The sequence below is a fragment of the Tachyglossus aculeatus genome, chromosome 16 (assembly GCF_015852505.1).
Source record: "Tachyglossus aculeatus isolate mTacAcu1 chromosome 16, mTacAcu1.pri, whole genome shotgun sequence".
Classification (NCBI taxonomy): Eukaryota; Metazoa; Chordata; class Mammalia; order Monotremata; family Tachyglossidae; genus Tachyglossus; species Tachyglossus aculeatus.
In genome coordinates, this window is record NC_052081.1 from 8,267,618 (window position 1) to 8,295,615 (window position 27,998).

General features: G+C 43.9%; 1 protein-coding gene across 2 annotated transcripts in view; it reads left to right on the forward strand.

Moving 5' to 3' along the window:
• RABGAP1L (RAB GTPase activating protein 1 like) overlaps window positions 1-27,998 on the forward strand; it is a 430,548-nt gene that overhangs the window by 268,640 nt on the left and 133,910 nt on the right. For both annotated transcript variants that reach the window (XM_038757620.1, XM_038757621.1), the window contains exons 15-17: window positions 8,901-8,975; window positions 18,746-18,871; window positions 22,586-22,729. In XM_038757620.1, coding sequence (XP_038613548.1) covers window positions 8,901-8,975; window positions 18,746-18,871; window positions 22,586-22,729 — 345 coding nt within the window. The remainder of the gene's footprint in view (window positions 1-8,900; window positions 8,976-18,745; window positions 18,872-22,585; window positions 22,730-27,998) is intronic.

The window sequence follows — 27,998 nt, forward strand, 5'->3', positions numbered from 1 at the left end:
TGATTATGGTTCAGTTTTTTTGGCAATAGTTGTGGAGGTCTGTACCTATTTTCTAATTCCCATATGAGAATCTTTCACTCAGTGATAAAAACAAATGCTGTCGTTCATAGGCGCTACACAGTTTCAAAGCGTATGCCTGTATGCAAAGGGTTTAGTGTCACACATGGGAGAGGCTCTGAGAGTTGAGAGAAAATGGGGAGGAAGGGAAGGAAGAGGACATCTCTGGTTTGCAGTCCTAGTTTTATAGAAGTCAAACATCCCTTTGTGAATCACCCGGCTAAAATAATGATAATAATATATGGTATTTGTTAAGCACTTACTACGTACCAGTTCCTGTTCTAGGTGCCAGGGTAGATGCAAAGTAATCCATTTGGATAAAATCCCTGCCCCACACAGGCTTACAGTTTTAATCCTCTTACAGATGAGGGAACATAGGCTCAGAGAAGTGAGGTGACTTGCCCAAGGTCACACAGCAGACAAGCGGCAGAGCCGGGATCAGTCCCCAGATCCTCGACTCCGGGCCCATGCTCTGTCCAGTAGGCCACACTGCTTCTCAAAGACTCCTGCTTCCGTTCCTTGGTTGTGTCTTTTTTCCACCTGGGAAATGCTTCTTGAAATATGTGCTTCAGAAACCCGTCCACAGGGATCATGTCTACCAACCCTTTTGCATTGTACTCTCCCAAGCACTTAGTAGAGTGCTCTGCACAAAGGAAGGCTTCAATAAATGCCATTGAATGACAGACAGCCCTTCTCCCTCTAAATCCAAAAGGCATCCCCCACCAAGGTTTAAGCCTGATTTCTAGGCATACACCCATTATGAGCCTTTTTTTTCCAGCTCTCTGCATCAGTAGTATTTGTTGAGCACCAACTGAACATGGGACACTATCCTAAATGACTGGAAGAGGACATTCCTTTTAGACTGTGAGCCCACTGTTGGGTAGGGACTGTCTCTATATGTTGCCAATTTGTACTTCCCAAGCCCTTAATACAGTGCTCTGCACATAGTAAGCGCTCAATAAATACGATTGATGATGATGATGATTCCTCCAGACCGAGAGCTCCTTGTGGACTGGAATTATGTCTACCAACTTTTGTCCTTTTTTCTCCCAAGTGCTTAGAACAGTGCTCTGTACATAGGCATGGCACCGTAAATTGATTGATTACTGTCTGCAGTTTAACCGCAGACGGAAAAGGGGATGAGGGAGAAGGAAAAGAAAGGGGTTTAATGACACTCAACTCCAACCTCCTCCTTTATGGGGCAAATAGTGGGAGTGGAGTCCTCAGCCCCTTGGACTCAATCAATCAATCGTATTTATTGAGCGCTTACTGTGTGCAGAGCACTGTACTAAGCGCTTGGGAAGTACAGGACTCACTGAAAGGATCGCCTGCCAGCCCAGGTCAAAATGCTGGGGTGACAGAAATCTTCCGGAGAGCTAGTGTTCCCCAATAGATACAGCAGTACCTTCCAGCTTTGGCCTGAGTAAAAGTCAGTTTACCCTTTTTTTTTGACCTACTGGTTTTAATACAAGGGTAAGTGAAAAGAGAAGACAAAACACAGCGACAGATTGATGAAGAACAGGTGGATAGACTGTGTGAACAGATTGTGTAAACCTTTTGAGAGAGAACAGTCCAAAACTGATTCGCGTCTATATGAAGTATTGGAAAAATTTGCGTTTCAAGTAAAAGCCAGTAATACTGTGCAGTTATACTGTAGTTGAAGTATATGCTTTTGGGGGTTTCAAAAGATCAACGGGGCTTAGATTCGCTGGTTATTTAATTTTTTTAAAGACAGCAGATGAACGCAGTGGGAGGGAAGAGATTGATTACCTGTATTCTTAAATATTAATCAGAATATGAAAAAAAAGCTATCAGCAATGTCACACTTCCCCAGGAGAGCTGAATCCCTTTTCTTAGGAACTTTCCGAAAACCACTCTTTGCCTTGAAAAGTTAGAAAGCCTCAGCAACATCTTTGACATGGGTCCTTTTCAATTAATTTTCTCTGGTTTTGGAAAGATTCATAATTAAAATTTTAAAGCTCCTGGAAGAAGGTCTTTTCTCTCCTACAGACCAATTCTAATTGTCACATGAATTTATTATAAACTTGGGAATCATTGAAAAAGTTCACATTTTGGTCCCTCCCAGAGTTTTACCTCATTATTCAACAGCATTTATTGAGCTCCTACTGGGTGGGTGCAGGGTACTATATTAAACATCGTTCTCCTGTACTTCCCAAGCACCTAGTAAAGTAATAATGATGATAATAATAATAATAATAGCATTTATTAAGCGCTTACTGTGTGCAAAACATTGTTCTAAGTGCTGGGGAGGATACAAGGTGATCAGGTTGTCCCACGGGGGGCTCACAGTCCATCCCCGTTTTACAGAGGAAGTAACTGAGGCACAGAGAAATTAAGTGACTTGCCCAAAGTCACACAGCTGACAATTGGCGCAGTCGGGGATTTGAACCCATGACCACTGACTCCAAAGCCCGTGCTCTTTCCACTGAGCCACGCTGCTTCTCTAAATCCCACTAAGGAGGCATTCCTTAAATCCTGCTGCCTTTAAATGTTTCCGAGTGTACAAAAGAAATAGAAGACAAGGAGCTTACCGTCTAGCCTACATTAAAATGAATTACAGACAGGAAGAATTAATAGAGTTTAAAGACCTTTACATCTGCCAATCATTGTTTTATTGTATCATTGCTGTACTGTAATTCCTCAAGCACTTAGTACAGTGCTCTGCACACAGTAAGCGCTCAATAAATGCAATTGAATGAATGAATGGATTTTTTTTTTGAGTTTTCACTGTATGCAGAGCAGTACTAAGGACTTGGGGAAGTACAGTCCAACAGAGTGGGGAGGCACAGTCCCTGTCCACCAGGAGCTCTATTACTCTATTTATTTATTTATTTATTTTACTTGTACATATCTATTCCATTTATTTTATTTTGTGAACATGTTTGGTTTTGTTCTCTGTGTCCCCCTTCTAGACTGTGAGCCCACTGTTGGGTAGGGACTGTCTCTATATGTTGCCAACTTGTACTTCCCAAGCGCTTAGTACAGTGCTGAGCACACAGTAAGCACTCAGTAAATACGATTGATTGATTGTTAGTACAGTGCTGTGCACACAGTAAGTGCTCAATACGATTGATTGATAGTACAGTGCTCTGCACACAGTAAGCGCTCAATAAATACGATTGATTGATTGATTGATTGAGCTTAGAGTCTACAGAGGGAGAGTGGCATTAAAATCAATTATGGATAGGGGAAATAGAGTATATGGATATTTACCCAAGTGCCGTGGGGCTGGGTTGAGTATCAAAATGCTTGAGGAGTGCAAATAGATGGCGGAGAGTGAAGGGCAGAGAAGGATCAGTTCCCTAATGGTGAAGAGGTGTGGAAGTGTTAAAGTGGCAGCACAGGCGTTATAGAGGGAGATTTGAAAGTAATTGGACATTGCTTTGGTCAACACATGCGCAAACAGTCACACGTGCGCACACAGACACCCGCATGGTCTGGGTGCTTTTCGTACTGGCCCACGGGAGACCCTAGGGAGTCATTGTTGAGGGTGGGGAAAAGTCAGTGTCTGATAGATATTCCCCACAAATCAGTCAAACAATCAATTGTATTTATTGAGTGCTTACTGTATGCAGAGCACTGTGCTAACCGCTTGGGAAAGGAAAGGAAAGGACACTTAGTACAGTGCTCTGCACACAGCGCTCAATAAATACGATTGATTGATTGATTGACCGTACAATAGAGTTGATCGACACTGTCCCGGCCCACAAGTGCAAGGACAGTTGGACACTTAGTACAGTGCTCTGCACACAGGAAGCGCTCAGTAAATACGATTGATTGATTGATTGACTGTTCAGTAGAGTTGGTCGACACTGTCCCGGCCCACAAGTGCAAGGACAGTTGGACACTTAGTACAGTGCTCTGCACACAGGAAGCGCTCAGTAAATACGATTGATTGATTGATTGACTGTTCAGTAGAGTTGGTCGACACTGTCCCGGCCCACAAGTGCAAGAACAGTTGTCTGGCCCCCCCACATCCTTTCAGCTATTGGTTTAAAGCAGGAGGCTGAGCGGGGTTTGCTGTTGGAGAGGCTTTGTCCCATTTTTCCTTGTCTTTCACCTGGCCCCTGGCAGAGGCATCGATTAGCGAGGGCTCTGTTTTAGGGCTGAGCCATGGTAGGAGGGAGGCTACTCAGCTACCTAAACTCCCCACCGCCAGATGTAGAGCCGAGTAACTTCAACCACCGGCAGTTCCGTTTGAAGTGTAATGGCCCCAGAAGCCTCGGGGGCCCTCGTTAATTACCACTGGATGATTGTGAAGGAGACCTGCCGGACCTTCTCCGCTGGCCTCCCCGGCGCCCAAAGGGGTCACGTACTTGCCCGTCCAGATGGTTCCCATCAACTTCATCCATCCTTTGCTCGCTGTCGGAACCGGACAGCCTCGCCATTGCCCAGGAGAGTTTTATTAGCAGAGACCATTAGCATTCCTAGTATTGCCGAAGTTAAGCTAATTAAAGGGAAAATTCCCTCTGCTACAGTGAAGAATGACACAAAGAAACGGAATATATCGGAATTTTGAGAGAGCACGACAGATGTCGAGGATTTAAATAGTCCTATTGGGGTTCATAAAAGGCAGCTGGGAGAATCCAGCTCTCTATATTCTGCTCTCTATATTCAACACGCTCTGCCTTCTACAAAGCATCCAGGCCTCCTTTGGGTTACATGCACCGTTCTGCCTGGGTTGAGCCGTATGCGTCTTTTCAAATTGCAGCAATTTTCTTTGCAAGGGAGTGATGCCGAGATAATGCGGTTTCAGCCACCTCTCGGTGATTTGAGCATGTTCAGCTCAGAATGAACCCCACATGCCTGTGGTCTTTGTGGCCTGGGGAGATTTGGAAGGCCTTGGCTCCAGCTCCAGGAGACTAGCGGAGTCCAATTTTCCTCACACTGCACAACAGTGGGCTGGATAGACCCCCTAGACTGTGAGCCCACTGTTGGGTAGGGACTGTCTCTATATGTTGCCAACTTGTACTTCCCAAGCGCTTAGTACAGTGCTCTGCACATAGTAAGCGCTCAATAAATACGATTGATGATGATGATGGGCAGACTTTGCTGTGCCATCCTGAGCCAGTCAGATCCAATATAAAAAATACCCGGCTCCGCTGAGCCTCAATCAATAAATTAATCAGTCAGTGGTATTTATTGACCACTTACTGTGTGCAGAGCACTGTACTAAGCACTTGGGAGAGTACAATACCGCAGAGTAGGCAGACCCATTCCTTGCCTGCAACAAGGTCCTCGAGTTTGGCTCAGTGAGAGCACATATTAGCCCTTCTTAACTGTGGCTCTGGGAACTTGGGGAGACTCAGATGAGCCCAGTTCATCCAACACCCCCGTCCTCTGACTGATTCAGCTGCCCCTGGGAGGGCTCTACTGAGACGCCTGCATAATTGTATCACTAATAATGGTGATACTATATCAATCAATCAATCAGTCGTATTTATTGAGCACTTACTGTGTGCAGAGCACTGTACTAAGCGCTTGGGAAGTACAAGCTGGCAACATATAGAGTCAGTCCCTACCCAACAGTGGGCTCACAGTCTAGAAGTGGGCTCACAGTCTAGAAATATATACTATATACTATACTATATATACTATACTATATATATACTATATATACTATATACTATACTATATATACTATATACTATATATATATATATATATATATATATATATATATATATATATATATATATATATATGCTATACTATATATGCTGTGAGAAGCAGCGTGGCTCAGTGGAAAGAGCCTGGGCTTTGGAGTCAGAGGTCATGGGTTCAAATGCCGGCTCTGCCAACTGTCAGCTGTGTGACTTTGGGCAAGTCACTTCACTTCTCTGGACCTCAGTTCCCTCATCTGTAAAATGGGGATTAAGATTGTGAGCCCCCAGAGGACAACTTGATCTCCTTGTAACCTTCCCAGCGCTTAGAACAGTGCTTTGCACATAGTAAGCACTTAATAAATGCCATCATTATTATACTATACTATATATACTATACTATATATACTATATACTATACTATATATGCTATATATATGTATATATATGATATAATAATCTCTACTTTATTCTGATGGTATTGACACCTGTCTACTTGTTTTGTTGTCTGTCTCCCCCTTCTAGACTGTGAGCCTGTTGTTGGGTAGAGACCGTCTCTACATGTTGCCGATTTGCACTTCCCAAGCGCTTAGTACAGTGCTCTGCACACAGTAAGCGCTCACTAAATATGATTGAATGAATGACCTATTTGCCAAGCACTGTCTCGGTGCTGGGTTAGACACAAGATGATCAGGGCAGACACAGTTCCCGTCCCCCACAGGCCTCTCAGCCGCAGGGGTGTTGAGGCAACAGGTATTGAATTCCCATTTTAAAGATGAGGAAACTGAGGCACAGAGCAGTTATGGGACTTGCCCGAGGTCACACAGCAGGCAAGAGCAGGGCCAGGTTTAGAACCCAGTTCTCTGGCTCCTAGACCCACATTCTTTCCACAAAGTTACGCTGTTTCTCCGGTCTTTGGGATAGCTCAGGCTGCCTTAGGAGATCTGACAGGCCAGACAGGGACTCGAATCGGGGTCTTGGCTCAGCCTAAAGGAGTGTGCAGTGGATAGCCTTGGGCATAAAACCGGATTCCCTTTATATCGGTTCACTGTCTCCTGCCTTTTCATAATTTGCAACCCCAATGCATAGTAAGGGAGACCCCTCTTAAAAGTTTCCTATATCTCCACATTGTAAGAATTATGTTCAGCATGCCACAGTTTGGAAAGAATTCATTATATGAAAAACTGCTCCTGCAGTGGTCAGGAAAAAATGACATTTTCATTTTCATTTCTTGGACCAAGAATACAGTTTCGTGCCACGTGCCAAGGAAATTACAAAAGAATAGAAAGACAGGGTCTCTGTCCTTGGAAAGCTTCCCATCTGTTGGAGAAAAAGACCGACGCAAAAATGGAGAGCTTACAATTAGACTAGAGTTCGGGAGCCAAGGGCAAAAGGAATATGCGTGCAAGTAATCAGGAAACCCAAGATTTACAGATACGCTTAATTTGGAGGGTGCTGGAGAAGAAGAGTACACAAGATTTTCAGATAAATTTAATGTGCGTTTAACTCTGTGGATACACTACCAGAACGATTGAAGATGGGGGTGAGATGTTCTGGGAGAGATGTGTCCATGGCGTCGCTGTGGGTCGGACATGACTCGAAAGCATCATCATCATCATCGATCGTATTTATTGAGCACTTACTGTGTGCAGAGCACTGTACTAAGCGCTTGGGAAGTACAAGTTGGCAACATAAAGCATGAGACAACAACAACAGCTTTAGAGGATGGCTTCACCAGGGCATTGAGGGGAGTATTCGTCTGGAATGCCTTTGATTTTCTTTTCTTTTTTTAAAAAATGGTATTTGTTAAGTGCTTACTATGTGTCAGCCACTGTACTAAGTGCTGGGATAGATAGCAGATAATCAGGTTGGACATAATCCATGTTCTACATGGGGCTCACAGTCTTAATCCCCATTTTTTTTTTTTTTTTACAGATCAGGGAACTGAAGCACAGAGAAGTTAAGTGACTTGTCCAAGGTCACATGGCAGTCTGGGGTGAAATGGGAGAAGTCAACTAGACAAGGAAAAAAAAAACTAGTGGAAAATCATTTGATTGGATGTCAATGGGAAAACCTAGGCTGTGAACCCCATGTGGGACAGGGACAGTGTCCAACCTGATTAATTTGTATCTACCCGTGGCTCAGTGGAAAGAGCCCGGGCTTTGGAGTCAGAGGTCATGGGTTCAAATCTCAGCTCTGCCAACTGTCAGCTGTGTGACTTTGGGCAAGTAACTTAACTTCTCTGGGCTTCAGTTACCTCATCTGTAAAATGGGGATTAAAACCGTGAGCCCCCCGTGGGACAACCTGATCACCTTGTAACCTCCCCAGTGCTTAGAACAGTGCTTTGCACATAGTAAGCGTTTAACAAATAACATTATTATTTATTATTTACCCCAGTGCTTAGAACAGCGCTTGATACATAGACGTTGCTTACATACCACAGTTATTGTAATTAGACCCATACTGGCTTTCAGAGTGGTTCTTTTCTACCAGTTCTCATCCAAGTGCTTGGTACAGCGCTTTGCACACATTAAATGCTCAATAAATGCCACCGATTGACTGATTCTGGAAAAAAAGTGATGCCCATTACTGCATTTTGGATAGGCTGAAGCGGGGAGGGGCTGGAGGAAAAGAGAGACCAGCAAGGAGGCTCTTACAGCATCCTAATTAAAAGGAGGAAAGTAATGGAGCCGTACAGCAGGGTTGCTGGATGGGATCCCTGCCCACTAAGAAAGGAGCAGTGTGGCCTAATGGAAAGAGCCTGGGCGTGGGAATCAAAGGACCTGGGTTCTTATGCCGGCTCTGCCCCTTGACTGATTTGTGACTTTGGAGAAGTCAGTTAACTTTTCTGTGCCTCAGTTTCCTCATCTGTAAAATGGGGATCCATTGCCTTGTCTCCCTCCTACTTAGACTGTGAGTCCCTTGTGGGGCAGAGACTGCATCCGACTGGATTACCTGGTGTCTACCCCAGCACTTAGAACAGGGCTTGACGCATTGTAAGTGCTTAACAATTACCTTAAAAAAATGGTATTGGGTTGATTTCTGCACGAGTAGGAAGGAAAAGGGATTTCAGTGAAGCACTGAAAAGTGAAAAGTGGCAGAATTTGGTGACAGATTGGTTCCTAAAATGTTTTTTCAATGTTTTTAGAAAAAGTGTCTGAACAAGCTGATAATACCGTACACCGCTCTCACAACATTTCCCTTTCTTCCTCTTCCAGGCTTATTCTGTCTACGATGAAGACATTGGCTATTGTCAGGGACAGTCTTTCCTTGCTGCTGTGTTGCTGCTGCATGTGAGTAAATTGCCCAACTAAAAAATATGAAGATCCTTCCTCCCTTGTTCCTCGGCTACCTAGGGGAAAGTGATTATGCACTGCATGTTTATTCAGTGCTCGTTCATCATCATCATCATCAATCGTATTTATTGAGCGCTTACTGTGTGCAGAGCACTGTACTAAGCGCTTGGGAAGTACAAATTGGCAACATAAAGAGACAGTCCCTACCCAACAGTGGGCTCACAGTCTAAAAGGGGGAGACAGAGAACAAAACCAACCATACTAACAAAATAAAATAAATAGAATAGATATGTACAAGTAAGATAAATAAATAGAGTAATAAATATGTACAAACATATATCCACATATACAGGTGCTGTGGGGAAGGGAAGGAGGTAAGATGGGGGGATGGAGAGGGGGACGAAGGGGAGAGGAAGGAAGGGGCTCAGTCTGGGAAGGCCTCCTGGAGGAGGTGAGCTCTCAGCAGGGCCTTGAAGGGAAGAAGAGAGCTAGCTTGGCGGATGGGCAGAGGGAGGGCATTCCAGGCCCGGGGGATGACGTGGGCCGGGGGTCGATGGCGGGACAGGCGAGAACGAGGTACGGTGAGGAGATTAGCGGCGGAGGAGCGGAGGGTGCGGGCTGGGCTGGAGAAGGAGAGAAGGGAGGTGAGGTAGGAGGGGACGAGGTGATGGACAGCCTTGAAGCCCAGGGTGAGGAGTTTAGCCGTCAAGGGCACGATTCCCGCTTCTGTCATTCCCTTTCAGGCCCCTATGTTTTCCTCACAGTGTCCCACCCCCTCACAGCGTTTCCTCGCCACTACCTCTGTACGGCTCCCCGATGGCTGGTGGTTGAGCTGCCCATCTCTCCGAGGGCCAGGAAATAGGCTCCTCTCCCAGGCATCCCCTGGGTTAAGATAGTCAGGCTCTGGGCTGAGCTAATCAGCAGGGCACTGGTCAGTAACAACAGTCATAATCATTCAGTCATAACAGTTGCTAGCTGGGTGACCTTGGGCAAGTCAGTTAACTTCTCTGTGCCTCAGCCGTAACTTCCCTCAGCCGTAAAGGGAGGGTACCTGTTCTCCCTCCAACTTAGACTGTGAGCCCTGTGTGGAACAGGGATTGGGTCTGAGCTAATTAACTGGACTGAATGTGTCTGCCAACTCTTTTATATTGTTATATTGTGCACTCCCAAGTGCTTAGTACAAGGCTCTGCACACAGTAAGTACTCAGTAAATGCATTTAATTGATTGATTGATTGTACCTACCCCAGCACTTAGAACAGTGACTATTAGTCCTTAGATTGAGGAGACTAAGGCAAGGTTGGGCCAAGGTGGGCAACCAAAAATAGTGTGATTGTCTCTAGAAACTGCTGGGCTTGCCAGGAGTTGTGATTCCTCCCCGGCCTCAGAGATTGGGCTAGCACAGGTCGACCTATTTCAGGCCCCTGAGACTCCATGAGGGACATGCTCTAGCCCAATCCCCAGGCAACCCCCTACCATGGGGAAACATGGAGAGTGAAGAGCATGGCTTCCTCACTAGAATGGAAACTCTCTGAGGTAGGGATCAGGTCTTTCATTCCTAGATTTGTTCCCCAAATTCCAATAAAGTGCTCTGCCCTCAGTAGGTGCTCAGGCATGCTCCCGCTGATCATCATCATCATCATCAATCGTATTTATTGAGCGCTTACTGTGTGCAGAGCACTGTGCTAAGCGCTTGGGAAGTACAAATTGGCAACATATAGAGACAGATCATCATCATCAATCGTATTTATTGAGCGCTTACTATGTGCAGAGCACTGTACTAAGCGCTTGGGAAGTCCAAATTGGCAACATGTAGAGACAGATCATCATCATCAATCGTATTTATTGAGCGCTTACTATGTGCAGAGCACTGTACTAAGCGCTTGGGAAGTACAAAATGGCAACATATAGAGACAGTCCCTACCCAACAGTGGGCTCACAGTCTAAAAGGGGGCTCACAGATGATAATGACATTAAACGTGGTCATAATTTCTTTTGGCCTCACCATAATTTCAGGCATAAAAGTGTTAAGAGGTATTAATCGTAATCTCTTGACTGCATTTTTGAGAAATCTATTCCCTGCAAATCTGGTCATCCCATCTGCCACCTTTAGTCTTGGCATTTGCTCCATTTGCACATTCATTTTGCTCTCTGGGGGTGGGGGGTTTTAACTTTGGTCCACCAGTCTGCCTCATTAGATTGTAAGCTCCTCCAGGGCAGAGGCAAAGGCCTCGGCATTGCGCTCTGCCCACTGCCGGGCATCCAGTAAATATTAGTGAATGAAGAAATTGGTAAAGATGATCAGAATTTTAAATACAGTCTTTGAAAAATATTTCCCCCAAGATATTAATAGGAATAAGAATATGGGAAATTTACACATAGCAGATTAACAAATAGCATATCCTAAATTTTAGAAAGGTATGAGTCCATTTTACCAAGCATTTTTTATGAGTTATATAAGCTGTTGCCATTATTTGCTGCCAGCTTTCCGCCGGCGGTGCCATATTAATCATTGTCAGAGGTTGCTTCCTTTCAGAATGCCGTCCTTTCCTAGCTCCTTGATGATTTATATGTCTTACTCACAGCCCAGGAGTGAAAAATGTAAATTAAAGGGGGTTACCTAAAATCATTGTATGCAATATTTAACTGTTTTTACATGGGTTATTTTCTCAAATATCTATGCATTGCAAGACCAACCCAAGCAATTCTGGAAAATCATGGAACGGCCTTGAGTGTTTGGAAACTTCCAAATGTTTTGGTTCCTGTTTATAGCAGGACTCCGCATTGTGTTCAAGCAGATATGTCAGAGACAAGTTCATTTCTACTAGCACTAGTAGGGAGTCGTGGTTGATGGGTAGAGTTTCCTCTACTAGTTAAGGCCAGCTCAACCTTATGCAATACAGGGCTTATTATTATTATTATTATTATTATTATAATTATAATAATAATAATAATAATAATAATAATAATGGTATTTGTTAAGCATTTACTATGTGCCAAGCACTGTTCTAAGTGCTGGGGTAGATACAAGGTAATCAGTTGTCCCTCGTAGGGCTCACAGTCTTAATCCCCATTTTAAAGATGAGGTAACTGAGGCACAGAGAAGTTAAGTGGCTTGCCCAAGGTCACACAGCAGACAAGTGGCGAGGCTGGGATTAGAACCCACATCCTCTGGCTCCCAAGCCCATGCTCTTTCCACTAAGCCATGCTGCGTCCATAAATACAGTTGGTACAGCAGCCACACATGATCAGAGAGCACAGTGCATTATATATACTTCGAGACAAGCAGCCATGATTTCCTACTTTGGCAATTTTCTGGATAAGCCAATTGGGAATATTGACTTTCATTCAGTTGTATTTATTAAGTTCTTACCATGTGCATTGCACTGTACTATGTGCTTGGGAGAGTACAATATAACAATAAATAGACACATTCCCTGCCCACAGTGAAGGGAGGAACAACCTCATCCTGTAATAATCGCCCTGAAAAGACAAGCAAAATGGATCAGGGGGAAGAGGATGTGCGATGTGCCTGCCTTGAATATCTTGCTGTGAGACAATCAAGCAGACTTAGAGGCAAAGCAGCTCAGAAGGGATGGTCAGAGAGAGAAGGGGGCAAATGCAGTGCCGTGACCATTGTGCTTCCACACAAGATACTGGGGGATGGACAGTGAGGAGACTTAACTGTTTCTCATAGAAGGTACTCCAAAGTCTGGTGCCAGAATATTGTTTTTTGTGGAATTTATTTTTATTTACCTTCAAAGGAAAATGGTCAGTCCAGATTAATAACTGGGGTAGCCACCTACTAGGGGTTTTTTGGTGTGTTTTTTTTTTTAACAGAAATCATATTTTAAGAATAGGGTGGTAGTAGTAGTAAAAGTAGTAGAATTTGAGTGCTTTCTCAGTGCAGCTCCCAATATTAAAATAGAAAGCCAAGCCATTAGGTGCCCCAGGCAGATCCCTTGGACTTGTGCCCCATTCCAAGTTCAGGCAAGGGCTGCTTCCTGTGGAAAAAAAATGGATTAGGGAGCAAAACTACAGACCATGTGGTAATTTCACTCCTTAGCCTGATTCCCCTAACCAGATTGAGTCCAGGACTTCTTCTTGGCCCCACACTAAATTATTTTTTCCCCAAACGGTGGCATTCTCTGTTGACTTCCCACTGTACTCACTTCTATAAGCAGCTCTACCCATAAGTAGAAGTAGTAGTAGTAATAATAATAATGATGATGATGGCGTTTGTTAAGCGCTTACTATGTGCAAAGCACTGTTCTAGGCACTGGGGGGGATACAAGGTGATCAGATTGTCCCACGTGGGGCTCACAGTCTTAATCCCCATTTTACAGGTGAGGTAACTGAGGCCCAGAGAAGTGAAGTGACTTGCCCAAAGTCACACAACTGACAAGTGGCTGAGCCGGGATTAGAACCCATGACCTGTGGCTCCCAAGCCCAGGATCTTTCCACTGAGCCACGCTGCTTCGCTCAGCAGCTGCTTAGTAGTAGTAATTGTAGTTACTAAGTGCTTGCTGTGAACAGAGCACTGTACTAAGCACTGGGAAAGAACAAACAGGTGGGAATTGGACACGGTTCCTGTCCCTTGAGGAGCTCACAATCTAAAAATTAACAAAGCTGTTGGCCTCCTACACTCTCATTCTGTTGCTGTCCAGGGGTCCTACCCTTAATGCGACTGTGTGCCCCCACATTTGGAGTGCTGTCCCACCACCCCCAAAAAACTAAGATGGGCCTGATTTCTCCCCCTTCTTTGTTTTCCCCTCTGCAGCATCTATGCAATTAAGCAATTCGGTACTCACCCTACCCCACCCTCAGCCCCATAGCACGTATTTATATAATCCTGCCACTCTGCCCCTTCTCTTAGGTGTAATTTACTTTAATGCCCTTCTCCACCTCTAGACAGTAAGCTTCTGGAAGGCAGGGATCATGTCTACCAATTCTACTGTATTATACTCTCCCAGTGCGTAGAACAGAGTTCCGCACAGTCAGCTCTTTATAAATACCATTGATTGACTGATTGATTGACACCCTCCCCCCCTTCAGTTGGTGTTACCCCCATTCCCCTCTCCCCCAGCTCCTTTTCACACCCTCTTCTGCTCAGTTTTTTTACACCCCATTATTCTTTCACACACCTCTTTCTCCTCTCCCAGACCTTCTTTACCCCCTTCCTCCCGCCCCTTTTTCACACCCCCATTCTCCTCTCCTCATCCCTCTAGACTGTGAGCCCGTTGTTGGGTAGGGACCGTCTCTATATGTAGTCAACTTGTACTTCCCAAGCGCTTAGTACAGTGCTCTGCACACAGTAAGCGCTCAATAAATACGATTGAATGAATGAATGAATGATAAAATCCCTCCTTTGTGGTTGCAGAGAGGAGGAGGAAGAGCCAAAGGAAGAGGAGGCAGTCTCTTCTGTCTTCTCCTTTTCTTCAGCAGCAGCAGCCATGATTGCCCTTCCTACATGGCCTAGTGGATAAAGCTTTGGAGTCAGAAAGACTGGGTTCTAATTTTGGCTCTACCGCTTGTCTGATGCAAGCAGTCACTGTACTTCTCTGTGCCTCAGTTGCCTCACCTGTAAAATGGGGATTAAGACTATGAGTCCCATGTGGGACATGGCCTGTGTCCAACTTGATTAGCCTATATCTTCTCCAGTGCTCATTACAGTGCCTGGCACATAACAAATACCATTGAAAAACAAAACAAGCAGATATTTTCCCCTTTCTTTGGGCAGCGAATCAATGAGCATTTCTAGTGCAACTGGCTTTTTGTCTGGGATGGAATCTGTCCCAGGAGCAATCAATCAATCAATCGTATTTATTGAGCGCTTACTGTGTGCAGAGCACTGTAATCAATCAGTCATACTTATTGAGTGCTTATTGTGAGGAGAGCACTATACTAAGGACTTGGGAGAGTACAATATAGCAGTTAGTATACATGCTTCCTGCCCACAAGGAGCTTACGGTATAGATGGGGAGGCAGACATTAAAATAAATTATGGGTAAATACATAAATGCCTTGGAACATAGGGTGGGATGGCTGTCAAGTGCTTAAAGGGTATAAATCCAAATGCAAGGATGACACATGAGAGAGAGAGAGAGAGAGAGTAAGGGAAATAAGAGCTTCCCCATTCTCCTTTTTCCCCTTTCTTCTTCTTTTTCAGTTCACTTCTCCCCTGCTCCCATTTTTCTCCTTCATTATTCCTTTTTCCCCTTTTCCTTTTCTCCTTTCCCTTTTTCCTTTCCATTTTTCTCTGTCCTTCCCTATTCCCTTTGTCCTTCCTTCCCTCTAGGCCCGTCCTTCCCTCTCTGTGCCTGCTGTGTTTTGGACCTCTCGTAGGCCCTATCCTCATCCCATCTCTCTCTCCGTGCCATGGGAAATTCAAAGTCCTCTCCTGGCCTGTTTTTGTTTGCATGATTCCAGGCTGCTGTGTAGGGTGGTCAAAACCTCTCCCTAGAGACTTTGCCATCCCGATAATCTGGGTACCTGAAACTGCAGGTGGGTGTAAATAGGTGTGAATATGTTTGTGAAAATGTGCATGTACATGTGTTAGTTGGATTGTGAGAGGGGGCATGAATTTGGATCTATCTGCTCCATAAATGTGCTTTTTTTTTCTTTTAAGCATTGCATTTTTGTGTGTGGGAAGGTTCATTTTAAATCCAGTTTGATTTTAGAGCATGTCAGGATTTTGAAGGACAAACTTGAAATTAAATATTTTTTTACCTGTTTGAGAATTATAGGGTTTTAACATAATTTCCACATATGTGCATTTTGACTTTTGAAATATGTTTTCTGATTTCCAATTTAGTGCCATTCCATTTGAGTTCTGAGAGTTGGACTAGATTATCAGATTTCATGGTATCTGTCTTTCAAATGAGTACCCTTTACCTTTCTAAAAATCCTCAACCCTTATTGTTGATATTAGGTCTAACACCAAACATCTTTGGCAATTCTGTCAATCAGTCAATCGTATTTATTGAGCGCTTACTGTGAGCAGAGCACTGAACTATAGGCTTGGGAGTACCCTCTTCCCTTCCCTCACCCCCAGACCGTAAACTCATTGTGGACAGGGAATGTGTCCGCTTATTGTGGCATTGTTCTCTCCCAAACTCTTAGTATAATGCTCTGCACACAATGAGTGCTCAATAAATATGGTTGATTGAATGAGAGTACAATATAACAGAGTTGGTAGAAACAGTGCCCTGCCCACAAGGAAGAGCTTGCAGTGTAGAGAGGGAGGCAAACACTAAAATAAATTAACAATAATTTAAATAAAATTAAAATAATACCAGCAGTTGCCATTATTGTTAATAAACAACTACTTGAAGAAAGAGGGCACATTTATCATCTTCCAAGAATCTCCCCCAAACTCCCCATGCTTTTCATTCCAGATAAAGTTTGTTCTTTTTCTCCTTAACTTCATTTGCAGGTTCTTTCACTCCTCCGTGGAGGTTCATTTCAGACCATTTAATGATGAAATAGCTGAGATTATCATCATTATTATTATTACTGTAGTAAGCATTTACGATGTGTCAAGCACTGTTCTAAGGTCTGGGGTAGATACAAGCTAATCAGGCTGGGGCTCACAATCTAAGGAGGGAGAACAGCCCTTAAATTAAATCCCCGTTTTACAGATAAGGAAACTGACGCACAGAGAAGTTAAGTGTCTTTCTTGAAGTCACACAGCAGTGAAGTGGTAGAGCTGAGGATTAGAAAGACCCTAGATCCTCTGGCTCGTGCTCTTTCCACAAGTTTGCATGTGTTTCATCTTACCGGAGTCGCTGCAAGCTGTCGACAGTGATTCCATCCAAGCTGTCCTGGTATATCTTGAGATCTACCTCACATTTTTGTGTATCTCCCAGATTGACTGACTTGACAGCAGTTCATGGGGTTTGAAAAAGGACGTGAACTAAAGCTGCTAGGCCAAAATAAAGCGCCAGATGCCAATTAATATAATCACATTCTCTCCTCATAAAAGTGTTTGCCTTTAATCCTCTGCTGGCATTTGTCTGTTAAAAAAGAAAGGAAATGCTGCAAGGTTATAAATTGTCACTAATATTTAGAAAGTGTTTTTATCTTTTGGGTTCCTGCTGCTTACAAAAGCATGAGATTTTTTTTCCCTGTTAGTTTCTGTTGAAATTTTGTAGACCTCATCTCTATTTTCTTGATGATAGTAATGTCCCCTTTTCAGAAATGAAGTAGATAGAAATCTCCTTGGAAACGGCTGGTTGCCTTCCTTCGTGGTCCTTGGATAGGGCTTTCTCTCATCCTTCATTAAGTAGAAGGATGTTCTTTCAAATAGGAGCAACCAGAGGAGGAGAAGCAGCACGGCCTAGGGGAAAGAGCACAGGCCTGAAAGTCAGAACGCTTGGGTTCTAATCCCAGCTCCGTGTGTGATTCTGGGCAACTCACTTAACTTCTCTGTGTTTCAGTTCCTTCATGTGCAGAATGGGGATTCAGTACCTGTTCTCTCTCCTACTTAGACTGTGAGCCCCATGTGGGACGTGACTATCTTGTCAGTGCTCATTACCCCAGTGCTCACCAAAGTGCTTGACACATACTAAATGCTTAACAAGTACCACAGTTGTTATTATTATTCTGCCGCTAATCTCCTCACCGTGCCTCGTTCTCGCACGCCATCGACCCCCGGCCCGTGTCCTCCCCCTGGCCTGTAATGCCCTCCCTCTGCCGATCCGCCAAGCTCGCTCTCTTCCTCCCTTCAAAGCCCTACTGAGAGCTCACCTCCTCCAGGAGGCCTTCCCACACTGAGCCCCTTCCTTCCTCTCCTCCTCGTCCCCCTCTCCATCTTCCCCATCTTGCCTCCTTCCCTTCCCCACAGCACCTGTATATATGTATATATGTTTGTACATATTTATTACTCTATTTCTTTATTTATTTATTTTATTTGTGCATATCTATTCTATTTATTTTATTTTGTTAGTATGTTTGGTTTTTTTTCTCTGTCTCCCCCTTTTAGACTGTGAGCCCACTGTTGGATGGGGACTGTCTCTATATGTTGCCAACTTGTACTTCCCAAGCGCTTAGTACAGTGCTCTTCACACAGTAAGCGCTCAATAAATATGGTGAGCCCACTGTTGGGTAGGGACTGTCTCTATATGTTGCCAATTTGTACTTCCCAAGCACTTAGTACAGTGCTCTGCACATAGTAAGCACTCAATAAATACGATTGATGATGATGATGACTGACTGACTATTATTATCCAGCCCTCCTTCCGTCCATCAAACAGGACCGTCCATAATCCGTCCCACCCCGGAAAAGAATGTTTAAGTATGATGTTTAACCAGCTCACAGTCAGGAAATCGCATAGGGTTTTGAACAAGCTGTCTCATTCGTGCTTATTAGACTAATGCTACATTCACTCATTGCAATCATCATTACTAACAAAGAATATTAATTGCATGCCCACTGTAAACACCACAGTGTGTTAGGTGCTATTACGAACAGACAAGGGATTATTTCCTTTAAAGTGTACGCTGTGAATGCTAAGGGATCGGCCACCAGTTAGATGACTAAAGCTTCATTTTTAAAATGGAGGCCCTGCCCTGTAGTGTACACTTTGGAGAGAAACTGCTATGGAGATTTTCCAAGAGTTATCCTACCTGTGCCCCCAGTCTGAGATGAGATTTCTGACACACGTCTTTGAGGAAAGATTACAGCTACTTGTGCAACAGAAGAAATTAATGAACTTTGGACTCTCCCAGTAGTATGCAATGTGTGTGATTTTTTTTGTTTTCCCTGTAGATGCCAGAAGAGCAGGCATTCTGTGTATTGGTGAAGATCATGTATGACTATGGCCTGAGGGACCTTTACAAAAACAACTTTGAAGATCTTCACTGCAAGTTTTTTCAGCTGGAAAGACTAATGCAGGTAAGGGCAGAAGCAAGAGCATACATTCTTTTGCTAGTAAAATGAAATGACAATCATGTATATATAGTAAAGGGAACTGGCATAAAATGCCCCCAAGTTATCACAGTAAATGGGGATTACGCTTCAGACCAGAAGCAACCAGCCTCCTAATCAGTCTATCGGTGGTATTTATTGGGTGCTTACTACATGCAGAGCACTGTAATATGTGCTTGGGAGACTACTGAACATAAGTTTAAGTGGCCATGATCCCTGTCCACAAGGAGCTTGCAATCTAGAGTGTTGCAAGGCTACTGAGGTAAAAGATAAGGGGCATAATAAAGATGGCATTTGTTAAGTGCTTACTTTGTGCCAAGCACTGTTCTAAGCACTGGGGGGGATACATGGTAATCAGGTTGTCCCACATGGGGCTCACAGTCTTAATCCCCATTTTACAGATGAGGCCCAGAGAAGTTAAATGACTTGCCCAAAGTCACACAGCTGACAAGTGGAGGAGCCGGGATTAGAATTCATGACCTCTGACTCCCAAGCCCGTGCTCTTTCCACTGAGCCACGCTGCAGATGAGCCTTGGGGTCTTAATGCTTCGTCCTTCTCCCAGGGGAAAAATACTGAGGGAAATGTTCCTACATCACAGTTTAGCTCTTGGAAAAAAAAGATGTAATGTAGGGAAATGGGGGTTTGGTACCAGACCTCCAAACACTTCTATGATGTATGAACTAGGGTCTAAAGAATCACTGTAAAGAGGATTGCTGAATGAAAAAGGATTTTCTGTTATTTCTGTTTTACAGTATTGAATTGTAATGGTCTGTTGGGCCTTTTGTTGTAGACTGCAGTAGTTGGGAGCCCTGTTCAATCACCATGAAGCTCTTAAAACCTAGGAGAAGATAAGGAGTTCAGTGCAGTGAGATAATTTCAGTTCTAGAACCTCAGGAGTCCATTGGTGAATGAGATTTCTCTTAGAAAATGTGAAATCCAGGCCTCTTTCGATAGAGCCCCAGGGCTCTTAGAGAAGTTTCTAGGAACTCAGGGATACAAACAAAACACCCAAATGAGGTCTGCATTCAGAAGGAATGCTTCTAGTTGTCCTCACATGATTCTCTTGTCCCTGAGCAACATGAAAACTGAATGTCAAGTGGACCTCCAGAACAAGGTTGTTAGAAAATCGAGTAGGGAAGACGGTGAAAGGAAATCTGATTTATTCAGGGTAGCAAAAAACATGCTGTTTTCTAAATCTCATTCTGCCAGGTGTAAATGTAGCCTCTTTTCAAGCTTTCATTTTCTGAAGTTCACCTTTTCAAGTTCACATCTATTAACTCCATTCTTATAGGGCTGGTGACACTGGGGAAGATGGCCAGAGTTAAAGCTGTAAACATGGGTTTTTTTTTCTGGAGTAAAACTGGGAGGATATTACCTTAGTTGGTGCCTCTGTGGATTTCTCCTTCTGGCCCATTTTTGAGTTATAAATTTCATCAATCGATCAAGCATATTTATTGAACGCTTACTGAATGCAGAACACTGTGCTAAGCATTTGGGAGAGTACAATATAACGGAGTAGACATATTCCTGTTCACAATGAGCTTACAGTCTAGAGGGGGAGACAGACATTAATATAAATACATAATTTACAGATATGTACATAATTGCTGTGGGGCCGAAGGATGCATAAAGGGGAGCAAATCAAGTTCAAGGGTGATGCAGAAGAGAGTAAGAGAAGAGGAATTGAGGTCTTAGTCAGGGAAGGCCTCTTGGAGGAGATGTGCCTTTGCTAATTCTCTTGTATTGTGCTTTCCCGAGCACTTAGTACAGTGCTCTGCACACAGTAAGCACTCAATTAATAGGACTGATTGATTGAATAAGGCTTGTATCGGGGGGCGGGGGATCACATCTATTCCGTGTAGTCCATAGCATAGCATAGTCCACAAAGCATAACATGGTTTTCTAAACCTTATTTCCAATAATAACAGTAATGATAATAGTACTTGTTAAGTGCTTACTATGGGCCAAACCTTGTTCTAAACACCGGGGTTGATACAAGATAACTGTATCTCTTTCCACAAGACCATGGTGCTTCTCCAAATTAAAAGTGGTGCAAACCTGATCAATAAAGGCTCTTTAGAACACTCAGAAAATCAAGAAAAACTCCAAAATTTGGTCTCGATTTTGAAGGGATATCCTTACCTGGGTCTCTTATGCCCATGTGCCATTAAAATTGAATGTCAACTGGACCTCCTGAACAAGGTCACTGGAAAATTGTAACACAAGGTAACTCATTTGAAACAGGCTCCATTAGTGCTTTAAAGTGGAAAGTAAGTCAAATGGGCCAGACTATTTCAAGCTTCATTTGTTACTAGGGATAAAATGGTTAAAAAAAGGCCTGTCGTGGGGGTGGGAAGGCGGCGAGGGCAGAGGGCAGGTCACCACAAAGGCACTGTGGGATTCTAAATATAGCAAAAGAATAGGCTTGGCTTTTACCTCTCTTGAATTTGACATTTTGGTTTTTCAGAAAACTATGTTAATGTCATGTGTTTTACATTTCCTGTTTTTTATAGATAAAATTAAGCTGGCTTCTGCTTCCTAAGTATTTGTTTTCCTGGGAAGAAAAAGATGGATCCTATACAGAGTAATTTACAAAAAAAGAATGAAATGCCCTGCCTTTCACTTGCAAGCAGTAGACCATAACATCCACAAAGGCCAAACCTTTGATGAATGTTGCTTTTGCCATCTCCTCAGTGTCCCAGTTGAGCCCTTAATATTGGATTTGATCATCACGATGATAATTACTGTATTCTTCCGGTTTGGTAATCCCAAGATTTGCCTGTAATCAATATGAAGGCTAAAAAGTTGTTTGATTTATCCAGGTGCCCCAGTCTTCTATTCATTCATTCATTCAGTCGTATTTATTAAGCAGTTACTGTGTGCAGATCACTGTACTAAGCACTTGAGAAAATACAATACAACAATATACAGTGACATTCCCTGCCCACAACGAGCTCACAGTCTAGAGGAGGGGAGATAGACAGCGATACAAATAAATAAAATTACAGATATATACATAAGTGCGTGCTGTGGGGTTGGGGGAGGTCCAGGGAGAGCAAAGGGAGCAAGTCAGGGAAATGCAGAAGGGAGTGGGAGATGAGGAAAAATGGGAATTAGTCTGGGATTTCCCAGGGCAGATTTGATATGGTCTCCAAAGCGAGTTTGCAGTTTTGTCCTCAGCAAGTTAGAGGGTGACCATGAACACGGATAGTGGATCTGGCTTGAAGGGATATTAATTTTCTAGTAATGGCAACGTTTAGCCAAAGTGGAGTTATTTTGCTGAGAAGTAAAGGTGGAGATTTAGAGGTAGTTAAAGGTGATCGCTGACTCTGCTCATATTAATCTTAGTCCTTTTCCTGCAGGTTTTTGAAGTTTTTTTCTTGTTCCTTCCCTTTTGCCTCCCCATGCTCTGTCCCTTCCACATTGCTCCTTGGTTACATTAACGCTAGAAACTAGGAGGGAGACGATAAGCTCTTTGAGAGCAGGAATCATGTGTAGGAATCGATTTTATTGTACTCTCCCAAGCACTTAGGACAGTTCTCTGTACACAGTAAATGCTCAATAGACACCACTGGTTGATTGAGAGTCACAGAGGGAAAATTACAAGTAAGGATAGTTTGGGGACAGAGAAGTACTTAAGTTTTTCTCCCCGTTCATTTTTTATTTCTTTTCATTTTTAGGAGCAGTTACCGGATCTGCATAGCCATTTCTGCGATTTGAACCTGGAAGCCCACATGTATGCATCCCAGTGGTTCCTCACTCTTTTTACTGCCAAGTTTCCACTCTGCATGGTCTTCCACATCATTGACTTACTGCTCTCTGAGGTAGAGTGACTGCATCTTTTCGCCCAAAGCTAAATACGCTTTGTTTTCTTAATGTTTCATCATTTTTTCTACTCCTGTCTTCTCCTGTGAGTGGCATTAAGACAAAATTCAAATAATTCAATCTTTAATCCACAGGACATTGGCTTGCAAATGCTTCTTATCGATGGAGCAGAAATGGTGAAGTGCTTTTGCAACTAATAATTTTATTTCCAGATTAAGGTTTAAAGTGCCATTTTTCTCTATTATAGTGCCTAATCAACTCTTAGCTATTTAACTTGAAAAAAAAAATAGAATCGATGGTAAAAGTACAGGATCCATTAGTTTTTTTTAATGTTCAGCAAGTTAGCTCATGGTAGAATCCTGTCTGTTGTGTTGTCAAACTATCTGAAAACATTTGATACATTACATTTTCATTCCAATTCAGCCCTGATATTTAGGTAATTGATAATAATGATGGTGATTATGGTACTTGTTAAGTGCATACTATGTGCCAAGCACTGTTCTAAGCTCTGGGATACATGCCAGTTATTTAAGTTGGACACAGTGCCTGTCCCACATGGGGCTCACAGTCTAAGCCGGGAGGGAGTAGGGTTTAAACTGCATTTTACAGATGAGGTAATTGAGGCACAGAATAAATGGTGGAGAATTACAGGTCAGCGCTAATAGATGAGGCTCTGAAGTATCAACGGCGGAAAATAACCTGGTCTGGGAAAGAGTTTCAATTTCTTCATAACAAAAAAGCTTTTCCAGCCTGACCTTAAAAGTATAACCAGTATCGTTTGCCGTGTATGACAGTGAAGTGAACGTTTCAGATATCGATGATCAAAAAAATATAATCCGGACTTCAAAACTCAGGGTAAAGATGTTGAATGGGAAGGATCTAAATTGTCTAGGGCAGCATGGGTTCTCGAGAGAAGTGCCATTTTCTCGACTTTCAAAAAACTGCACTGCAATAATGTAACGTACAAGCTAGTTATGTGGTTATAAGCGATCTGTAGGGCTTTCACTTACCCAGTTTACAAATTTCCTGTCAATTTGTTCTTTTATTGTGCCCAGACCTCACTTTCCTAAAAGAAAAAGGCTGACCATATTATTCCCCTAACAGTTTGAAAATTAAAGGGAAAAGAAATCTCCTTCAAAGTGAAAACGTTGTGAGATGTGCTTGAAGATGAAAGCAAATTGTAAACACAGTTTCTTAGCCTGCTATGGCAACAACCATCTTGCTGTCAGTTTTCACTCTTCTATCCTCTAATTCTACAGTGTCCGTTGACTTTTTTTTTATTATAAAATAGGGTCAGCTGGGTTGCCAGTCCGACCCTGGGTCTCCATCTCTGAGTGCTTCTATTGATTCAGATATTGTCCTAGGCCATGATTGACATGGAACGTAGTATGTGTCCCCACCCCCGACTCTTCCCGTGCTCTACCCCGACTTCCTCTCGTACCTTCCCCGACCCTGTCTTCCAGGGTAGCAGAAAACCAGCCCGTAAAACAGAGGGTAATCTGGGGCCGGGAGTGGGATAATGTGGCTCTGGACCACATCATCAGAAGAGAAATGGAAAGGAGCACAAGCTTAGGAGTCAGAGGACCAAGGTTCAAATCCCAGCTCTGCCATCTGTCCGCTGTGAGACCTTGGGCAAGTTACTTCATGTCTCTGTACCTCAGCTTCCCCATCTGTAAAATAGGGATCAAATCCTACTTAGACTGTGAACCCCAAGTGAGACAGGGGCTGCGTCCAACCAGCTTATCTCGCATTTCCCTGCAGAGGTAGTTCTAAGCCGGAGGAAGCACTTTAGCAAGGGAGTCAGAGGCAGGAGGATTGAGACAAAGTGAGAAGGTTGTCTTGGGAAGAATGAAGAGTGCAAGCTGGGGAAAAGTGGGAGAAGAGTCCATAAGTAAGAGGGACATAGCTGATGGACAGTCTCAAAGCCTACAATCAGGAGTCTTAGCTTGCTGCGAAGGGGAATGAGTAGCTATTAAAGGGTTTTGAGCAATGGAGAGACATGGGTAGAATGATGTTTAAGAAAAATAACTTGGCAGCAAAGTGAGGTAAGGCCTGGAGAAGAGAGAGGCTATTGGTTGGGAGACCAGTGGGGAAGCTGTTGGGTTAGACTAATCAGGATATCATAAGCGCTTAGCTCAGGGTGGTGGTCATTTGGCTGGAGGGGAAGGGGTGGATCCCAAAATCATTGTGGAGGAAATCCCAGCAACCGACTGAACATCAGAGTTGAATGTGAGAAACAGCTTGGCCTAGTACCAACCAATCAATCTGCACATCAGGCAGAAACTCCTCACCCTGGGCTTCAAGGCTGTCCACCACCTCGGCCCCTCCTACCTCACCTCCCTTCTCTCCTTCTCCAGCCCAGCCCGCACCCTCCGTTCCTCTGCCGCTAATCTCCTCACCATGCCTCGTTCTCGCCTGTCTCGCCATCGACCCCCGGCCCACGTCCTCCCCCGGGCCTGGAATGCCCCCAATCCCTCTGCCCATCCGCCAAGCTAGCTCTCTTCCTCCCTTCAAGGCCCTACTGAGAGCTCACCTCCTCCAGGAGGCCTTCCCAGACTGAGCCCCTTCCTTCCTCTCCCCCTCGTCCTCCTCTCCATCCCCCCATCTTACCTCCTTCCCTTCCCCACAGCACCTGTATATATGTATATATATTTGTACATATTTATTACTCTATTTATTTTACTTGTGCATATCTATTCTATTTATTTTGTTAGTATGTTTGGTTTTGTTCTCTGTCTCCCCCTTCTCAACTGTGAGCCCACTGTTGGTTAGGGACTGTCTCTATAGGTTGCTAACTTGTACTTCCCAAGCGCTTAGTACAGTGCTCTGCACACAGTAAGTGCTCAATAAATATGATTGATTGATAGTAGATAGAACACGGACCTGAGAGTTAGAAGTACTCCACCACTTGCCTTTTGTGTGACCTTGGGCAAGTCACTTCACTTCTCTGTGCTGGAGTTACCTCATCTGTAAAAGGGGGATAAAGACAGCGAGCCCTAGTTGGAACATGGACTGTGTCCAACCAGATTAGTTTATATCTACCCCAGCGCTTAGTACAGTGTGTGGCACATAGTAAGCGCTTAACAAATACTATTTAAAAAAGAGAGAGCGAGCAAGGAGTCAAGGGTAATGTGTAGGTGGTGGACTTCTGGAACAAGGAGGATGGTACCGATGTTGGATGTTAGAGACATGAGTTTAGGGTGGAAGATGAGGAGTGCTATTTTCAGTGTATTGAGCTGAAGGTATCAGCAGCATATCCTGATGGAGGTGAGGCAAAATGCAATAAGAGATTGCGGAGGAAGTGAGAAGTCAGGGCTAGTAAATTGAATAGAGGTGGTAATGGGCTTCCTATGTGCCAAGCACTGTAGTGAGTGACAGGGTAGATAAAAGATATTCAGGTTGGACTCGGTCCCCATGCTACGTAGCACTCCCAGTATTAATAGGAGCAAGAACAGGTAATTAAGCTTCATTTTACAGATGAGGAAATTGAAGCACAGAGAAGATAAGTGATTGCCCAAGGTCACACTGCAGACGAGTAGTAGAGGCAGGATTAGGACCCAGGTCCTCTGACTCCCAGGCATGAGATCTTTCCACTAAGCCACACCGCTTCTCTCTCAATCTCAGAACACTTAAGAAAGGCTTTGGCCTTGGAAAACTCGAGCATATCCCATGCTTTGTCTTCCTTTGGTGCGAAGGAAAGCCATCGTGTGACTGACATTACTTTACTAAATATTACTGAGTATAATCTTCCTTAGATACCTCATAAAGAGGCCATTTTCAAAGGAGTAATCCAGTAGTTTTGTAGCTTTCTACCTTCCTGCCTTTATTTTTCCGATGTTAGGTTTCTTTTTTGATCCCACGGTCAGGGTTGGTAGAAGAATGAGCATTGTGGAATCTACATAAATATAGCTGAAAGGTTTCTTAAGAGTCATAATTGACCTCAAGAATGATAGCGAGAGAGAGAAAAGAGCATTTTGACTCTATTATAATAATAATAATGGCATTTATTAAGCACTTACTATGTGCAAAGCACTGTTCAAAGTGCTAAGGAGGTTACGAGGTGATCAGGTTGTCCCCCGGGGGGGCTCACAGTCTTAATCCCCATTTTAGAGATGAGGTAACTGAGTCACAGAGAAGTGAAGTGACTTGCCCAAAGTCACACAGCTGACAATTGGTGCAGCCGGGATTTGAACCCCTGACCTCTGACTCCAAAGCCCGTGCTCTTTCTACCGAGCCACGCTGCTATACTTCTAGGACACTTGGGAAATTACCTATTGGGTAAAAATATGAGAAGCAGCAGTGCTAGATTCTGTAAAATGAGGATTAAGACTGTGAGCCACCCGTGGGACAACCTGATCACCTTGTAACCTCCCCAGCGCTTAGAACAGTGCTTTGCACATAGTAAGCGCTTAATAAATGCCATTATTATTATTATTATTATCTCTGAGAGCAAAAGTGTATTTTTTTTCCAGACACATCTTTTTACCCTTTTATCCGGATCCCCTATACTCTCGCACATTGTGTTGTTATTTATCATCCATTGCATCTTTGGAGTCCTAGATTCTGTGCCGAGCACAAAGCAGAAAGGCTTGGACCCTGCCCTGATGAAACTTCCAGCTTTCAAAGACTAGACAAATGGATAGTGTGACCCCGAGAGTTAGGTTATTTGTCACTTTGAACCGTGGGCCAGTGGCAGTTTAACCCCGTCTTTGGTCTTCAGAGGCCGAGTCCATCTGGGGCCGAATTCCAGGGTGCCCCAGGTTCATTTTGGGAATTTGGGAGTTTGGCAAGCCCAGGTTTGCTGGGGAGCCTTGACACTGGCTCCAGACCCCAGTTGCCCTGAAGAAGAGCGGTGTTCTCCAAACACCGGCCGGGAGAACCCAGAAGAGCAGCGGGTGAGGCAGGAAGAGGGGGTTCTGGATGATCCCCTTCAGAAGCAGCATGGCTTAGAGAAGCAGCGTGGCTTAGTGGCAAGAGCCCGGGCTTTGGAGTCGGAGGTCATGGGTTCAAATCCCGGCCCTGCCGATTGTCAGCTGTGTGACTTTGGGCAAGTCACTTCACTTCCCTGCGCCTCAGTGACCTCATCTGTAAAATGGGGATGAAGACTGTGAGCTCCACGGGGGACAACCTGATCAATCAATCAGTCGTATTTATTGAGCCTTTACTATGTACAGAGCACTGTACTAAGCGCTTGGAAAGTACAGTTTGGCAACAGGTAGGGACAGCCCCTCCCCAACAACGGGCTCAGCTCGAAAGTCACTTCACTTC